The 18,621-nt window shown below is 40.1% G+C and overlaps 1 protein-coding gene across 1 annotated transcript in view; it reads left to right on the top strand.

Annotated features, from left to right (window-relative positions):
* Positions 1-18,621, top strand: part of morc2 (MORC family CW-type zinc finger 2) — a 104,426-nt gene that overhangs the window by 43,169 nt on the left and 42,636 nt on the right. The window contains exons 8-14 of the mRNA XM_063034173.1: positions 4,476-4,587; positions 6,547-6,672; positions 7,568-7,647; positions 9,449-9,531; positions 12,293-12,378; positions 15,926-16,066; positions 16,746-16,900. Of these exons, the coding sequence (XP_062890243.1) occupies positions 4,476-4,587; positions 6,547-6,672; positions 7,568-7,647; positions 9,449-9,531; positions 12,293-12,378; positions 15,926-16,066; positions 16,746-16,900 (783 nt within the window). The remainder of the gene's footprint in view (positions 1-4,475; positions 4,588-6,546; positions 6,673-7,567; positions 7,648-9,448; positions 9,532-12,292; positions 12,379-15,925; positions 16,067-16,745; positions 16,901-18,621) is intronic.

Genomic DNA, 18,621 nt, shown 5'->3' with positions numbered 1-18,621 from the left:
CAGACATGAGCTTGTAAGCTCATTACAAAGTCAGATAGGGCCATAGCGGAGAGCGAGCATGAAAAACTATGGAATTGCTCGTGGGCATGCAGCTTCTTATGGTATTGGTTTAAAAACAATGGCTTTTGTTATTTCCCATTTTTCACTGTAAGAACTTCTGGCTCAATCAGAACAAAATGCTTTTTAAAAAAATGTTCCAAAAGCACATGATATGCAAAGAGATGGCAGTGTGAATGTAGAAATTTACCCCTGTATATGGATGGTGTCATTAAAATGTAGAGATAGGGAGGTGAATAACAGAATGGTTGAAGATTCTGATACAAGTTACCTTGGATATAATAAAACTTGGGAGCAGGATTAGGCCATTTGGTCCAGCAAGTCTACTCCGCCATTCCATTTCCCTTTTAGCCCCGTTCACTTGCCTTCTCCCCATAACTTTTGATGCCCTTATTAATTAAGAGCTTGTTAACCTCCATTGTAAGTGCACCCAATGACTTGGCCTCCATAGCTGCTGTGGCAATGAATTCTAGAGATTCACCACACTCTAGATAAAGAGATTCCTCCTCATCTCTGTTCTGAAGGGATGTCCTTCTATTCTGAGGCTGTGCCCTCTGGTCCTAGACCCCCCACCCCCCACCCCCCACCATAGGAAACATCCTCTCCACATCCACTCTGTTTAGGCCTTTCAATATTTAACAGATTTCAATGAGATCTCCTCCCTTTCTTCTAAGCTCCTGCAAGTTCAGAATTAGAACCATAAAACACTTCTTGTACATTAGTTCTTTCATTCCTAATGGTAAAGAACGCTCAAATTACTTACCCTGGTGGGGAAAAGTCATTTATATTTTCTACTTATTAGCCTCACATTTCTATGATGTTGGTGGGGTCTTTTTTTTTAAAAAAAAAGAGCCTGGTAATTAAAAAAAAAGTTTCCTGGAGTTAAATGTAGTAAGAAGATACCCAAGCATGTGGCAGTGAAAAAGTATGAAGTGCAAAGGGATATCTATTTTTGAGGGTGGGGTGGGATGGTTATTGGTAATAGAGAGGCAACAGCAGTTTGGAGGCAGGTTCAGAAGAACATTTAATACTACAAATGTAGGCTAGTATTGGAAGATGCTCTTGAACAGAAAACTGAAGAAATATATTCAGAAAGACCATAAGGTATAGCAGCAGAATTAGCCATTTGGCCCATCGAGCCGGCTCTGCTATTTCATCATGAATGATCCATTTTCTTCTCGGCCCCAGTCTCTTGCCTTCTCCCTGTATCCCTCATGCCCTGACTAATCAAGAATCTATCAACCTCTGCCTTAAATATTATTCCCAGTTACTTTTCCTTCACAGCTGCCTGTGGCAGTGAATTCCACCAGAAATTGCTTTTCATCTCTGCTCTGAATGGACTTCCCTCTATTCTGGGGCTGTATCCTCTGGTTTTGGTCTCCCCCAGCATCCTCTCCACATCCATATCGGAGCATTTCAGCATTCGATAGGTGTCAATGAGATTTCCCCCCTCATCCTTCTGAATTCCAGTGAATACAGGCCCAGAGCCATCAAATGTTCTGGAAGGATAATAGAAGGAAATAGGTGGTTTTAAAGAAGGAAAGTGCATGTTGAGCTACACAGACATTTAATGGAGGTAGCACATTATGTACACAGCACTTTTAGCTTTGTATCTAAAGGTATCAAATATAAAACTGAAGAAATACATTGAATTTGTATTTGACTATTTACTTCAAAAACTTGCTTTGATTGGTGTGCTTAAGTGGACAATGTATGAATTAAATTAATATAATTTTGCCAGGGAAAATAAAAACTTTACGGTGGGGGAAAATTTTAGAAAGCAACAACAAATGAGTCCTCAACATATGGCTCTACCTCTATGAAGTGCCATGGAATCATGTCAGTCACGAGCCCCATTCTGGATGCAGAGTCTCATCGGAAACATTAACAAATGTTCTTCTCTTGCACAGATGCTTCATGACCCACTGACTTCTTCCAGCAATTTGTTTTTGCAATTAAATCTCCTTTTGTTTTCTACCCACTGTCCTCCCTCAACTGATGAATCAGTACTTCTCCATTGTGAACAACATGTGGAAGAAGCATTGATTGTAGCAATGACATAGAGTGTACTCTTAGGTTCGGGCACTTCAATATTATCATCAAGAATGGGTCGGTAGCATCACCATTGAGTAAGCTGGCTGTGGACTGAAGAGCAGAGTTCCCAGATTAGAGCTATGGAGGTAGTTATTAAAGAACAATATGGCTAAACCTTGTCCACTCTGGCAGATGCATCTGTCCATTAAATGCTGGTGGAGTGACCACTGCGCAGTCTCTGTGGCACAAAAAGCTGAGAACATCCCCCATTGTCGTAGGATAGACTTCAAACAGATCTGGCAGCACCGAACTGGGAGTCCCTGAGCCTCTGTGAACCATTATCAGCAGCAACAACAACAACATGTCCTGCCACAATTAGTAAGAGTAAGACAATGCTGCAGGAATTTGTCAGGGGAGGCACAATCGTCTTCAGTTGTGTCCCCCCAGTACATATAGAGATGTTCGCACAATGTTCAAGTCCATTCAGAACAGAGTGGAAATGGACATAGAATTTCTCAGCAAATGAAGTAGCCCCAGGCAACATAGAACAGAATGTAGACAGTATTCAGGCATGGACTGTATGAGATCAAGGATGTTTTTCTGAGATAATACTGAGCTCAGGTGTGCAGTATACTCTTTAAGTCTTCATATTTAAGGAATATACCTTTATTGGAGTCAGAGGAGTGTTGATTGATACTGGATTGAGAGTTTGAATGAAGGGAAATAACTCTGACCTAAGTTGATTTGGAGCTAAGATTAATGAGAGTTGATTTCATTGTGACGTAGGTGTCTATTTTAAGATTGACGGTAGATGTAGAGACTGGTTTTCTCTAGCTGGAGGGTCTGGAACTTTGAGGTAAATCCTAGGATGAAGGATAAAAAAGAAGAGTTTTAAATGTTTGAAGTCGTGGGTGCGACTGCATAGTCATTTGAATATATTAAGGGCTGTGATTGGTATATTTTTGGACACTGGGTTTGGGTGGGAGAATGACACATCAACTTGCCTCTGCTTGACTTTGACTCTGGGCAGCGCTGTATGGAGTTTGCACCTTCTTTCTATGACTCTGGGTTTCCCCCTGGTTCTCAGGTTTCTTTCCACATGATAAAGAGAAGCTGGTTGATAGGTTAATTGACTATTTTAACCTTTCCTGACTGTGGTTCGGTAGTAGGTGAATCAGGAGTTGATGGGCTGAGCACTAGAGAAGTAAATAATGCATGAATTGATGACACACCTGTGAGAGTGACATAGACTCGATGAGTTGAATAACCTCCCCTTTTAACATGAGAAAGAGGGTTGAGGCATAGGATTGCTGGTAATCTATAAGCTACGGTAGGAAACTTTGTCACATGGTGTGAGCAGAATTATCTGCAGCTTAATGTGAAAAAGACTAAGGAGCTGGTGGTAGACCTGAGGAGAGCTAAGGTACCGGTGACCTCTGTTTCCATCCAGGGGGTCAGTGTGGACATGGTGGAGGATTACAAATACCTGGGGATACGAATTGACATTAAACTGGACTGGTCAAAGAACACTGAGGCTGTCTACAAGAAGGGTCAGAGCCGTCTCTATTTCCTGAGGAGACTGAGGTCCTTTAACATCTGCCGGACGATGCTGAGGATGTTCTACGAGTCTGTGGTGGCCAGTGTGATCATGTTTGCTGTTGTGTGCTGGGGCAGCAGGCTGAGGGTGGCAGACACCAACAGAATCAACAAACTCATTCGTAAGGCCAGTGATGTTGTGGGGATGGAATGGACTCTCTGATGGTGGTGTCTGAAAAGAGAATGCTGTCCAAGTTGCATGCCATCTTGGACAATGTCTCCCATCCACTACATAATGTACTGGGTGGGCACAGGAGTACATTCAGCCAGAGACTCATTCCACCGAGATGCAACACTGAGCATCATAGGAAGTCATTCCTGCCTGTGGCCATCAAACTTTACAACTCCTCCCTTGAAGGGTCAGACACCCTGAGCCAATAGGCTGGTCCTGGACTTATTTCATAATTTACTGGCATAATTTACATATTACTATTTAACTATTTATGGTTCTATTACTATTTATTATTTATGGAGCAACTGTAACGAAAACCAATTTCCCCTGGGATTAATAAAGTATGAGTATGACTATGACTATGACTATTATTGAGCAGCTGATCACCCTGAAGGGTCACTTGGCTCACTCATTTTTAAAGTTATATGATGCATGTGAGAACATAGCATTAGAATATACTTGACTTGGAAACTAAAACAAATAATGATTGAATCATTGAAGCTAAAATAGCTCTTAGAATGTCTTCAGTGTTTGTGATGAATGTTACAGTGATGTTACAGTGATATATATGCATTCAATTCTCTACTGCATTCTGTACTATTTGAATACTTTGCAGGGACTTTGGTGATAGTTTATAACCTTAAACTGATGGATGATGGTGAACCAGAATTGGATGTTACTTCTGATCCTACTGACATTTTAATGGCAGGACCACAACTTGAAGGCGTGTAAGTAATTAGTAAGGGGCTATGTACATGATTTATTTGGGGAAAATTCCAATGAATAAAATTTATAATAAATTGGATGCTATTTGACTTAAGTAATGAAACCTGCTATGAAATGGTTTGAAAGAACTTAAAGGAGGCTAACGGAGCCATGAAAAGTCCTTGTTGAATGGAATTAAGAATTCCCGCCGCTAGCTGTAAGGAGTTTGTACATTCTTCCCATGACTGCGTGGGTTTACTCCAGGTGCTCTGGTTTCTTCCCACAGTCCAAAGACCTTCCAGTCAGTAGGTTAATTGGTCATTGAAAGTTGTTGCATGATTTTTCTAGGGTTAAATCAGGCTGCTGGGCGATTAAGCTTGAAGAGTCTATTCCTTGTTGAGTCTAAATAAATCAATCAATCAATCAGTCCCAAGGCATTTGAGAAAAGCATTAAAAACAAGTAGCCAGGGAAACAGTAGGTCCTTCAGGGTCATTGTCAAGAACTTAAGTTTGGAGGTGAGTGAGGTACTAGTATGTACTTCTAATCAGATTCAGCAAAAAAATATTTAAATCGTGATCGGAGAAGGGAGTATGTTGAAATTCTAGAGCATTATTGATATCAAAGAGGAAGTTGTGCTGGGTGCTTAAAGAGCATTAGGGAGGATATGTCTCCAGAATCTGATGGGATCTATCCCAGTTTATTGAGGGAAATGAGATGGGAGAGTGCTTGGGCCTAAGATCCTTGTATAAGAGGATTGGAAAATACCATTGTTCTTTTTTTGTTTAAGAAGGGAATTAGGGATAATTCAGCAAATAATAAGCAAGTGAGCCTTGCATCAGTGGTAAGGTACTTATTGAAGATCCTTAGAGATGGGATTTACTTGTACTTGAAAAATCATGGACTTATTAGGAAGAATATGGTTTTGTGCATGGGAGGCCATATCTTACAGACTTCTGATTTTTTTTAAGGATGTGATAAAGGTAATTAGTGTAATGGATGTTGTCTATTGATTTAGTAAAGCATTCAACAAACTTTCTGGTAGGCTGATTGAAGAGATTAAAGCACATGGGATGCGCACTCAGTTTGAAAATTGGCTTGCTCATAGAAAGCAGAGGGTAGTGTTGGAAGGGCATTATCCTGACAGGAGGTTCATGACCAGTGGTGTACAAACTACTTTAATGAAAATTTAGTCAATTCATTAGTAAGTTTGCAGACGACTTGAGTTATCGATAGTGTGGAAGATTGTCAAAGGATACAGCAGGATATAGATCATTTGGAAATATGGGCTTGAGAAATAGCAGATGGAGTTTAATCTGAACAAGTGTGATTTTAAGGTACGCCCGTGGCTCCTTGAAAGAGGCAGTGCTGTGGATAGAGTTGCAAAGAAGGCATATGGCATGCTTGCTATCAGTGTTGAGTATAAAAGTTGGCAAGTTACTTTGACGTTTGAGGTGGCATGGTAGGATAGTGGTTAGCACAATGCTTTGCAATACCAGTGACTCGGGTTCAATCCCTGCTGCTGGCTGTAAGGAATTTGTACGTTCTCCCTGTCATCGCGTGGGTTCCCTCCTACAGTTCAAAGACGTACTGATTGACAGGTCATTGTAAATTGTCCTGTGATTAAGCTAGAATTAAATCGTGGATTATTGGGCAGCACAGCTTGAAGGGCCTATTCTGTGCTGTACCTCAAATAGATAAACAATAAAATTAATAAATTTGTTGCCTTTTTTGTCGTCTTGATGCTCTCCCGCCCCAAACAGTCCCTTACTACAAAGGGACATCAGGCAATTATTGTGGTTGTGATCTCTGAAGTCTACCGACTTGATGGCTGAAAGGGTTAGTATGTATGTAGTTCCTCTCCTTGGAAGCTGCATTGGCTAGCTGAGATCAAGGTTCAAATGTGGAGAAATCAGGTCACTAAAGGTCATTGTATAATTTTAGAAACTTTGACTTTAGCTAAATGAATATATCTATTTTACAGAAAACCAGAGCGGCGCTCTTTCAGGGCATACACAGCTGTCCTGTACATCGACCCTAGAATGAGAATTTTTATTCAGGGTCATAAGGTCCGGACAAAACGGTTGTCTTGCTGCTTGTTTAAACCAAGGTACCTTTATTTTCTGAAAGATGTACTTGAATCCATGATGTCCTCAAATGCTCCACAGTAAATGAATTACAGTCCACCGAGTGTTGTGATATGAAACATTTGGCAGTGATGTTGTACATAATAAATTCCTACTAGCAGGAAAATGGAATGAGTGGGTATTTGGTTGGTCATGGTGGGGGGGGAGAGGGGTATTGGCAGTACAGTGTTATTCTGCTCTTGTATATCTACTTGTGAGAATATTAGAGATAGGAGCAGAATTAGGCCATTTGACCCATCAAGTCTGCTTCACTATTCCATCATGGTTGATTTATTATCCCTCTCAATTTTATTCTCCTGCCTCTCCCCATAACCTTTTAAGCCCTTATTAATCAAGAACTTAACAAGACCCTATCAACCTGTACTTTAAATGTACCCAGTCACTTATCCTCCACTGCATTCTGTGGCAATTAAATCCACAGATTCACTGCCCTCTGGTTAAAGAAATTCCTCCTTATCTCTGTTCTAAAAGGACATCCTTGTATTCTGAAGTGAAAATTTCTGGAGTGAAAATTGAACCTGTAACTTTGACTGATACAACAGCATTTAAGTAGGTCGAGGAAAGCACAAGATGTGATGAATGAGGAATGGGAAATTGAGGTTAAGCTGATGGGTTGAAAATCCAATCCTGCTTGAATGGCAAACAGTGATGTTTTGAAATCAAGATGCCGTGGTTAAACTGAAATCAAAATTGCGTGTTAAAATTACAAATTGGATTTTACTGGATCTATGTGTAGACCAGGGGTTCCCAACCTTTTTTATGCCATGGATCCCTACCATTAACTGAAGAGTCCATGGACCCTAGGTTGGGAATGCCTGGTGTGTTCTGTCCATGCTTCAACTTCTCTCTCCTTCACAGGATGTATAAGTATACATCAAATCGGTTTAAAACTCGTGCTGAACAAGAGGTGAAGAAAGCCGAGCACCTGATGAAAATAGGTATGTTTAGTGGGAAAAGGGCATCTGTAAAATTAGATTCTGCAAGTACATATATCTCATGCAGTTTGCTTGAAGGTCTGTGGGATGGTCCCTTAATTTAGTTAGCAGATTGCAGAGATTTGTGAGGGTAATTTTGCATGGTTGACTGGGCTATGAATGACTTTGCAGTATTAGATTTTGTTGCATAGGTCAGTGTTGGATGGTTAGGTACTTACTCTGTTTTGATATGGTACTCAGTTATATAACTTCCATTATGGGACATTCATGTAGCAGTGTGGAGGGGCATATCTGCATATATTTGATAATGAAATTAAACAGATTAATGATCAGTATTTACTGAATTTTTCACATCCTCTCTACTCCGTTATTGCCTTGTGCTTTAATTATGGATAATACTTCCCACATATTTCAGCTCTATGAGTGAATAATGCTTTTCAGCATCCTATTTGTTACACACATTTAAATCTGGACAGTGCATGTTCTTAGGCTGGTAGTGGCCTCCAATCTTCAAAGGTTTCTTGAGTGTACATCCAGAAAATATCTGTGGAACATTAGGACAGTATTTGAAACCCCTGGCTCTTAATTAGTGTTAATAATTGATGACAGTATAAGGAAGATTTGCTAGCATTTTTGTTTGAAAGTTAATTTTGTAATAGAAAATTCTACAATCCCTGACCCTCAATTTCTTGGTATGAAGTAAGAACAATCAGTAAGTTAAAGGAATATATTTAAGCAAGGTATTTTAAGCCTCCATTCTGGTTCTGGTTGCCTTGGTGACTGGTAAGGCCAATGTGGAAACTGCAGGAGTAGGAGGGGCCAGGCAGATCAAGTGGGTGAGTGGTTTTGTGAGCGACTGTATGAGCTCATGATTCTCATTTCCTTCTCCATTTTGAGTGGACATGGACCAGAGATTCCCAGGAGTCAGTGGGGCCGTCGTGTTTTTTCAAAGAGCCTTTGCAAATGTCGTTGAATCTTCTTGCCCACTAATCTCTTCATATAACAGGACTTTGACTAGTGTCAGTTTCAGGAGTCTTATTGGACATATGAATGGAGTCGCATGCCTTAGAAAGCTGACTGAATGTAACTTGAGGAACCACAGTGTTGTCTTATTGCTGTGCGATAGTTCCCTCATCATTCCACTGGACTTGGAGGACTTTGTACAGATAGCGTGTGTGTATATGTATGTATGTGTGATGGAGGGAGATGGATGAGGCTGCGGGGGTGGGGGGGTGGTGAGAGAGAGAGATACACATGTACATATGAGAGAAGTGATCAGTTGATTGAGAAAAGGGTCTTTGAAGATCGTGACTTTAACAATTTGAAAATCTACATTACCATGGCTTTACACCTGACAAGACACACAGTTCTGATCTCTTTTAGTCAGAAGGCTAAAGCAATTTGCCATGGCAAGGGGCTAGGCCCATAGAGTAATTTGTAAGTAAGACAAAGGACATTTATAATCTATGCAGCTTTGGTCCGTTCGTTCAGTACCATATCAAGGAAATACCAAAGTACTTAAAGTAGTAATATGCATTTTTTTAGGGCTCCACAGCATCACAAGTGAAAATCTTATTTTGTCAACTCATTTAACTGGAGATGAGAGTTGGCTTAGATGGTTTGTACAAAACTAGCAATTTTCAGTTGTGAAAGAGGAAGTCTGAAAATTCCATATTAAAAAGGAGATCTCTTGCATTTTGTTTTACACATTAGTACTTAGTTTTAAAAATTCTAAATGCTGGTGCTGTCAGGCTAAGGGAATGTGTAGGTGGAATTATGTCCTGTATCCTTTTGTTGTTCTCAGCTGAGGAGAAGTCACGGGAAGCAGAGAGCAAAGCACGGTCTTTGGAATTGAAGTTGGGTGGTGACTTGAGCAGAGAATCTAGGGTAAGTTCATTGGACTTGTATATTAAGTCAAGTTAGAATATATCATGTTATTTGCTGTGTTGTTGCGTGAGTGAAATCACTGGAGAGAGAGAGTTACTGGTAGATACAAAGCAGCTTCTTTATTCAACAAAACAAGGTTCAGCAGGCATCATACAGACGGAGACCCTTACGGTGGAAAAGGTCTGCTGCCTAACGTTGGGCTCAATATTTATTTGCTACACACATGAAGGACAATTCCATATCTACAAAATATAGACAATGCTTTCTTTTGAAGCTGCACATACAAACTTCACACCTCCGGATTACACCCATCCCACTGACGCCAGCAGTGTCTGGACTGGTATTCCGGTATTCGCAGCTTTTAGGAAATGCATTGTTACAAATGGACTGGGATTCTGATACTCACAGCTTTTAGGAAATGCATTATCAAGGAACAGAAGACTGGTGGCTGAAGCCATTTACTATTTACTAAGTGTTAATGACCTAAACCCAAAAATTACTCTTAACAAGCTGTGCCTGAATATGTAGTTTACACATTTGGATTCGTATATGTACGCCATAGATTGAAATACAGTGGATTCCGGTTAATTGGGTCACATCAGGACAAGTACATTTTGACCCAATTAAGCAGCTGCTCCAATTAGCAGAATTTTTATGGAAATAGTTAAAAAGGTATAAAAAAAGACAAATTACTTTTTAACTATGACAGATTATATATTTAAATGAAATACAGAACAAATTAGAACACTACCAATACTACTCCTTCAGTTGTCCATCGAAATCCGATGACGAGGTCCACTCCTTTAACGGTGAGATCTTTGATGACTATACAGTCCTATCCTGGACCCACAAGCTCTATTGCAGGTGGGACATGTATATGTAATAGTGGCGGCAACCATGGCTGCATTTCTCCTGGCTCTCTTCTGTCTTCTGATTGTTCTTTCCATCTGCAGAATACGAACCTCATCCCTACACAGCTGTCGCCAAGTGGTACAGTCAGCAGCAACCTCCTCCAGGTCCTCGGGTCTGATCCTGCACTTCCTTAAAGCATTCTTCATCTGATCCTTATGGTGCTTAAAGATCATGTCGATCGTGCTCCTGTTCTTCCTAAATCCACACTGCGATTCAGGCAGCATTGACTCGGTGACGTTGCTGATGAGTCTCTGAAGCATCACCTTAGCCACGACCTTTCCAGCAACAGAAAGGAGTGATATGCCCCTACTATTGTCGCAGATGGCCTTGTCACCCTTGTTCTTATAATTGACAACAATGTTTGCATTTCTCCATTGATGTTCTCATCAGTCCAGGCCTTGGCGATGTACTGGTAGAGGGTGCGCCTACACACGTACTTCTTCAGTAACTCAACAGGGACATTGTCAGTGCCAGGGGACTTTTTGTTCTTAAGGGAATGGACAGCTGATAGAACCTCCTGGCAGGTTGGTGGTAGACTGAGGTTGTGAATAGGAGGAAGTTCAGGCAGTTCGTCCAGGATGCTGGGGTCTGTGTCAGAGTCCTGATTAAGCAGAGTGTTAAAATGCTCAGCCCATCTCAGCAGAATGGTATTCTGGATTCTTCAGAAGTGTTAGACCGTCTGCTGTTTTCAGGGGAGTAACGCATCGATTTATTGGGCCATAGATGGTTTTGACAGCATTGTAAAAATTATGCATGTCATTATTATCGGCAAAGGATTGGATTTCATGTGCCTTTTCAGTCCACCACTCATTTTGTATGGCCCGTATTACCTTTTGCACTTTCCTCCGAGCTGCCTGCCAGTGCTGCCTGATGCTGGTGGATGACGGGTTGTCTAAAGTTGCCCAGTGTGCTTTGTGCATGTCCTTAAGCAAGTTATAGAGGAATTTATCCAGTGTACACTGCCGTGTTCTTTTGATTGACTGTAAATGAACAAAATTAGCGCAGACACTAGTGCAAATAATGGACTGGCGTCATACAATGCTTTTAAGGGTTGCATCTTCAAATCTTCAGTTTCATTGTAACATTCAAGATATTTGTTGATACCTTCAAACTTGTTTATGTAGTAAAATTATTTCATTTTGACTCCCAACTGTTTCCAACATCTCCACACCTGATTGCTTGAAACCACAGTGAGCAAAACAGTTCTGAATTGTCTTACTGCTTATTTCTCACTAACTAAGTGATAAAGAGGATTTCCAGCATCTGCAGATTTTCTCTTGTTTTTGAACAGAAACACACGCAACTGACGCTATTTTAAAAACTGATCTTTCTAAGTGTAGTGTAGCGTCTTCATGGCCACGTAAGTGCACATGACTGACGCTAGTTAGAAGTTGTTCGACAATGGTCTCCTGTCTCAATTAAGCAGCATAGTGTCCCAACTAAACGAAGGGAATCCTGGCCATTTTCTTGATCAGATTTTGCTCTAAGAGTTGTCCCAAATAAGTGACTGCCTTGATTTACCAATGGTCCAATTAACCAGAATCTAATGTAGTTGGTTATTCTCAAGTTTCTGTAAGACAGTCTAAATTGCTGGATGCATGCCTTTAAGCTTCATATTGTCTGTTTAGTGACTCGTATTCAATCCTAAACAATCTTAAGTATAATTTGAAAAGCTTGGTAGTATAGTTTAAAATGGTGGTATCTTGTGTAGTTTGTGCAAATGCAGTAGCTGGTCATTTTAGTACCTTCCTTTGCAGGACAAAGTATAGAAGTTACAGGAACTTTTTTCTACTTTCCTCCTTAACTGAAAATTTGTAACTTACAACTTCAAGATTGCTTTGTTTCGTAGATTCATGTGCGACAGATTCAGGATGCTGCATCCAATCTAAGAAGAGAAGCTGACGTGAAGACGCGAATACATGAAGCCAAACTCCGGTAAGTATCAGGCCAGATTTTAAGTGTGGATATAACTCCTGCCTCAACCTCAAATCCTGGAAGAGAATTTCACATCGCAGTGTGATATATCTGTGTGAACAACTTTACTTGCTCACTTCAAACCTTAGATTTTATCTGAATTTAATGCTCTTCTGTTCTAAATCAGGGGTCCCCAACATTTTTTGCACTGCGGACCGGCTTAATATTGATAATATTCTTGCGGACCGGCTGACTGGGGCGGGGTAGATGTTAATCACGACCGGAATATAGGTGATAAGTGGCTAATACACTCAATTTCATTTCTAAAAGGGTTTATCTAACGAATTTAATATTAAACACACAGCGCATGTTTTCCTTGCATGTACATAGTGACTAGTCAATTATAACAGTGGTCCCAAACCTCTGATCGCCTCTGATCTGGGCCGACATTTACGTGTCTGGTGGCACCTAATCAATTAGCTTGTTTATTTTGGCTTTTTTCTTAAAGATGTGCTGGGTGTGTCCCAGCCACCGCTGTACCGCTGCATGCTTCGCAGCTCGGAGGTTGGGGACAACTGAATTATAAGTCAATAGCATCATAACATTTTAAGTAACGTTTGAATATTAAACACACAGCGCATATTTTCCTCGTATGAATGTATAAAATCATTGCAACACATCAATATCGCTGAATCAGTGGGAGCTCAAGGAGTTGATCTTTTTCCCGCGCTGACATGGAAGATTCACCGGAAACATTCACAAACGGGTCACGGACCCATTTGCACGTCTTGGGTCACTGACGACCTCGCGTGCATTAAAATTCAACACTGGGCGTGACGGAATGAGGAAAGGTGCAGCTGACTCATATTGTTTCATGTCGCCAAATCATATCGTCTCCTCGCGGCCCGTGGCCCAGTCACACGTGCTTTGCGGACTGGTACTGGGCCGTGGCCCAGTGGTTGGGGACCGCTGTTCTAAATCACTGAAGTTTCAGAAAAAGATGCTTCTAACTATTCTACATCTTCATAATTCAGAGGCTTCTGTGATTTTGTGCTAGTTCTGTATTTCAGCTTTGGAAAGGATCCATTTTTAAAATATGACTTTGTACTTGTGCTAAATTGATGTATCATCTCAAGGCAGAAACATAGGATAACCCCCACCCAATCCCAGGATTCAAACTGGTGAACTTTCTCTAATGTTTTTCTGGCACAGTAGTGTAGCGGTTAGCATTATGCTCTTTCAGCACTAGCGATTGCAATCTGTGTTCAATTCCTACTACTGTCTGTAAGGAGTTTGTATATTGCCCCTGTTGCATGGGTTTCCTCTGAGTGGCTCAGTTTCCATCATATTCTAAAGATGTGCAAGTTAGGATTATTGAGTGACAACACTTGCAGGCTACCCCCAGCAAAATGCTCAGACTATGTTGGTCACTGTCACAAGTGATGTACTTTTTGCCTCTGGTTTAACCCGTGCTGTGCTAAGGTGATATCTTAGACAATCTTGTCAGCTCATAGAGAGCGTCTTAGTGGTATGTGAAGTGTGATATTGTATCATTAAAATAAAATTGCTGTTAATGGTTACAATAATAATCAGATGGAGCTGTCAATGTTTGGCACATTCCTACCAAAGAGATGCTGTTGGACAGATAGTGAAGAATTCACCCCATCAAGCTCTGCTGTTATGCTCACTAATAATTGCAGATGGTGTAAAAGTTCAAATTTGCTCACTTACTGAGTAAGGGTGTTGACTCTTTTTAATTGAGTGGCCTTTGAAATTGAGGCAGAAACAGAGTTGCATGTTGAATACTGTATATTGATTTGATGTAAAAGTAGAAGGAAAATAAGGCAGCCAGTAATGGAGACGTACAGGGAAATAGCTGATTGTTTTGAGCTAATCTAACCAACTGGGAACCTGACTGAATTAGACTGCTAGGGTCTCACATAGTCTGCCCAACAGCGTTTGGATATCTGGAACTACTTTGAGTTTTGTTAGTTCCTTGCTGAGCAGCTGGGTGACAATTCCCCCACCTTGTAGTTCCCTTCCTGCCCCCTTCTCTTGGCAATCAGGTCCATGTTAGCTGGTTCTGCTATCTTTGCTTTTACTTAACAAAAATAATTTATATTCTTCATCTTTTCTTTTTGTGTGAAGTGCAATTTTCTGTAGTCAGATGTGCTTTTCCTGTATGGTTTGCATATTTTATGATCTTCTGGGAGATTCTGCCTCAATAACTGTATTTTTGAAGCTGATAGCCCTCTTGTTTTTTTCCCAGTTTATTCTCTTCTAACTTTGCAGTTAATTAACATTAGTAGATCTTGAAGTAGTTTAAAGGTAACTTCTTGATTTCTCTCTCCTTTGAGAGAGATGCTAGACCTACGTATGGTATTCCTGGCGTTCTTTCGCCAGGATGCTACAAAATTGTTGCAAGACCACTCTCTCTTGTACTGTAGTAGTCAAAGTATTTTTTTCCTTCCCAATTGTTTGCTGTACCTGCCTTTAACTTTGTGATTCTTTGTACCCTTCAGAGTCAAGCATTTAAAAAGTACTCTGCTTTTCAAATTTTTGCTGAGAATGGATATTAGATTTTTTAAATAGTTTACACACTTCATTTGCATTTTGTTCCAATGGGCATGTTCTTGTCCATTCTTAACCTCTCCATATCCCCTCTCTACATTCTTCTGAAGGACCATACTGTCAGCCACCCTTTTATTATCAGCACACTACACCTGGTCCCTTCACCTCATTGACATATATTGTGAGCAGCTGGGCATCCTTGCGTCACCACATGAGACACATCCCCCTGACTGGAAGGCCAGCGTATTCCTAAGTCTATTTTTCTGTATGTTGATTGATATCTATTGACCCAATATATTTCCTCCAAAACTGTGCACTCTAAAGTTATTAAGTTATCTCTTATATGACATGTTATCCAAGGACTTCTAATAGTCTAAAAACACCATATCAACTTGAGTAGCTGTTTTCCATTCTGCTAATTACAAACTCAATCATTAATCTCTCAAACATGGTTTCACTTTCACGGGCTTTGTTTTTGTGGTTTATACAGTATATTGTGCCTGAGGAAGATCTCTATTAAAACAGTTTGTCTTTAAATAGAATTTAATATATGGAGTATGAAAGTGAGAGCAATAAAAACGTGTTTAAGTTATTCATTTTCTGCATGGTGGTCAAATTTGAGGTTATTTTGTCGGCTGTGTGGAAAATAGCATGTATCAGTGATTATTACGCAGAAATATGAATCCTTGTTCTATTGCTTTTACACCAGGTACCTTTATGCCTGGCATTCCATTTACCATCTTTGTGGTGGTCCGATTAAAAGCAAAGTAACCTCTTTGTCCTTTATACTTTCTTACTCGATCCTTTTTTATAGTTCCTGAAAAACAAAGGTGGAACGGAGCAGGGAATGGGAGATGGTGGCGAATTAAAGCAGTGGAAAAGTGATGCCTTGGTGTTGCTTTTTAAAAAAAACAACTACTAATTGTAAAGAAAATTCCTCCTTCATTGTGCCTGAGGAAGATCTCTAGTAAACAATCTTAACTTCTAACTTTTGTAGAGCTTTGAAGGAGCCAAAGGAGATGTGTTTTATTTTTGGTGTGAATATTGAGCACCGTGACCAGGATGGAATGTTTATATATAACTGCAGCCGTCTCATAAAAATGTATGAGAAAGTGGGTCCCCAGCTGGAAGGAGGAGTGTGAGTATCCTGCGAATTCTCTGTGTATATGGTGTAAATGTCTTGTAAACTTTTAGCACTTCCTAAATACACTAACTTTTCTGTCAGTGTCAGTCTAATAAATTGCTGAAATGCAAATCAAATATCTTGTTGAAAATTTCCTGTGTCCACTTTGTGTGTAAGCATTCTCTATTTTCTTCTATCCTGTATGATGCAGTCTATTCATGTGACAAGTCACAAGTATTAAATGGCCTAAAGTGCATGAAATGGCTTTTGTTAACTGCACTAAAAATATCATAATTTTTTTGAGAAGGGCCTTAAAAATGGGGATAGTGCTCCAGAGTAGAGGAATTGGAGGAGCTTTCAGAGAACAATGGCTGAAGGGACTACCATTGAGCGTGGAGTGAGTCAAGGTGTACACTGGTAGGAGGAGAGATTTAGTAGTGCAGAGAAAGTGATGAGTGAATTTGTGTAAGGAGCAAATCAGCTCTCAGATTTCATATTCAATTCTGTTTGGAATGGGCAGTCATGGTGGTGAGCCAAGTCAAGCTTGTGTAGAACAAGAGGAAGTTAGGTGGTGATTTGTGAATTTATAGTAAAAGGAGAGTTGTTTTTGGAAGTGACTGAAGTATAGATAAAAATGTCACGGAAAAGGGGAAATAATATCTGCAAAATATTTAATTGTTTTGTTTATCACCAGTGCCTGTGGTGGAGTAGTGGGTGTGGTAGATGTCCCATACCTGGTTCTGGAGCCCACTCACAACAAGCAGGACTTTGCAGATGCCAAGGAGTATCGGCATCTACTGAGAGCCATGGGAGACCACCTGGTGCAGTACTGGAAAGATATTGGCATAGGTAAGGAAGGGATGTCAAACTTGGTCTGTCTGCTCATTTGAGCTTCTAGGTGCATGTTTTTTCTTGCACAGTTTTGAAAACTACACACTGATGATGGTGAAGGAGCTGGCTTGACGCAGAAATTTAGTTCATATAGTTAACAATACAACCCTATCGCTTATCTACAGCTTCAGCACGTTTTCTTCTGTTGTTGTGCAATTGGTATTTGCTAAGTAAAAGAAGATGGCTTGATCCTTATCCTCAGTCTAGCCCAGTGGTTTCCAAACCTTTTTGGATTACTACCCCCTTGGCTCCCAGACCACATCCCCCAGCATCCCCTCTCCTTTTCCAGACATTACATAAAAGCTAGAAAGAATTTTGATTTATTGTGCACAATGAAAGAAAATTTGGACTGCAAATTCAAAACAGTGACAAATAATTGCAAAAATTATTTAGATCCATTTAAAGCTACAAGTAAAAATATTTAATTACAGAAAAATAAATTTTCATAACAATTTTAAAGCCTGCATTAGTCCAACTGTTCACTACTTCATTGCTTTTTTTAAAATCTTTCAAAGAGATGAGTGGGCTTGGTGCAGTGATATCAGCTTCTCAACATCAAGCTTAATGTCATTCAGAAGGAATCTCAGATCCCCGCGTTCAGTAATTTGGAGTGTGTTTCATTACTTTGAAAGAACTTGGGCAATGACACTCCACTAAATGTGAGGTTGGAATAAAGAACATCTTGACCTTTTTTGACAGTGCAGGATAGCTTTCAGGGGTTTTGTTCTACAACCAAAAGCCGTGATCTGTTTTTGAACTGTGTCTTCAGCTTCAAATTATTCTGTAGAGAGATCAGTTCTTCCTCCATCCTTCCTGTTAATTCCCCATTACAAGTGTTCAGGAAAGGATTTCTTACCCTATCTGGAATTTGGATGGAGAGAAGATCCTAAAACCTCTCTGGCAAGTCTTTATACTGCTCACCCAAGTGGGCACTGTATACTTGAAGATCATTCATCTGGTCAAGATCATCATTCTCTTCCAACTCAGGCTCAGAAATTGGAAAAGGTTGCAACGGCCAATGTTGCACTTAAATAGGGTTAACTTGGACTGAAATGTGGAGATGACCGATTTGACTTTGATAAGATTCACATAATTTCCTTAGAGTTGAAGATTGATTTCATTAAACTTTGACAGTAAATCTAACAAGTAATGTCATGCTTAATATTCTTGAGTTTATTACTGAATGAAGCATTTGAGTCTTCAAAGCTTTTTATCACAGTTTCAAAAAAGTGCATAAAAGCCTCTCAGACAGTTTCCTTTTGAGAGCCATCTGATATCTGTGTGCAGCAGCAAGCATTTAAACTATTCATTATTCTCAACACAAAGCTCCTGAAAGAGGCGAGAATAGAGAGCATGGGAATTGATTTTATTTCCCACTGTGATAACAATATTCAATGATTTGTGCAGCCAGTCACTTAGGTTTTTTTGCGATGTGACGTCTGTAAATTAATGCAGTGAATGGTAAACATATTAGGTCCAGCTTTTTTTTTCAACAGATTGTGCACCATCAAGAATGTTGGTGAGCTGAATGTCCTTCTCTTTTTAAAAAAAATTGCTCAACAATCCGAATATTGACTTTGTGTCTATTTCTAGTCCCTTTGCAAGTAACAACTCTTGAACTGTGCTTTCATCTTTTATGAAGTGAACATAACCGAGAAGTAAGTCGACTGATCCAACTG

This window comes from Mobula hypostoma, chromosome 27 (genome assembly GCF_963921235.1).
Source record: "Mobula hypostoma chromosome 27, sMobHyp1.1, whole genome shotgun sequence".
Classification (NCBI taxonomy): domain Eukaryota; kingdom Metazoa; phylum Chordata; class Chondrichthyes; order Myliobatiformes; family Myliobatidae; genus Mobula; species Mobula hypostoma.
This window is presented reverse-complemented; position numbering and strand designations above follow the sequence as displayed.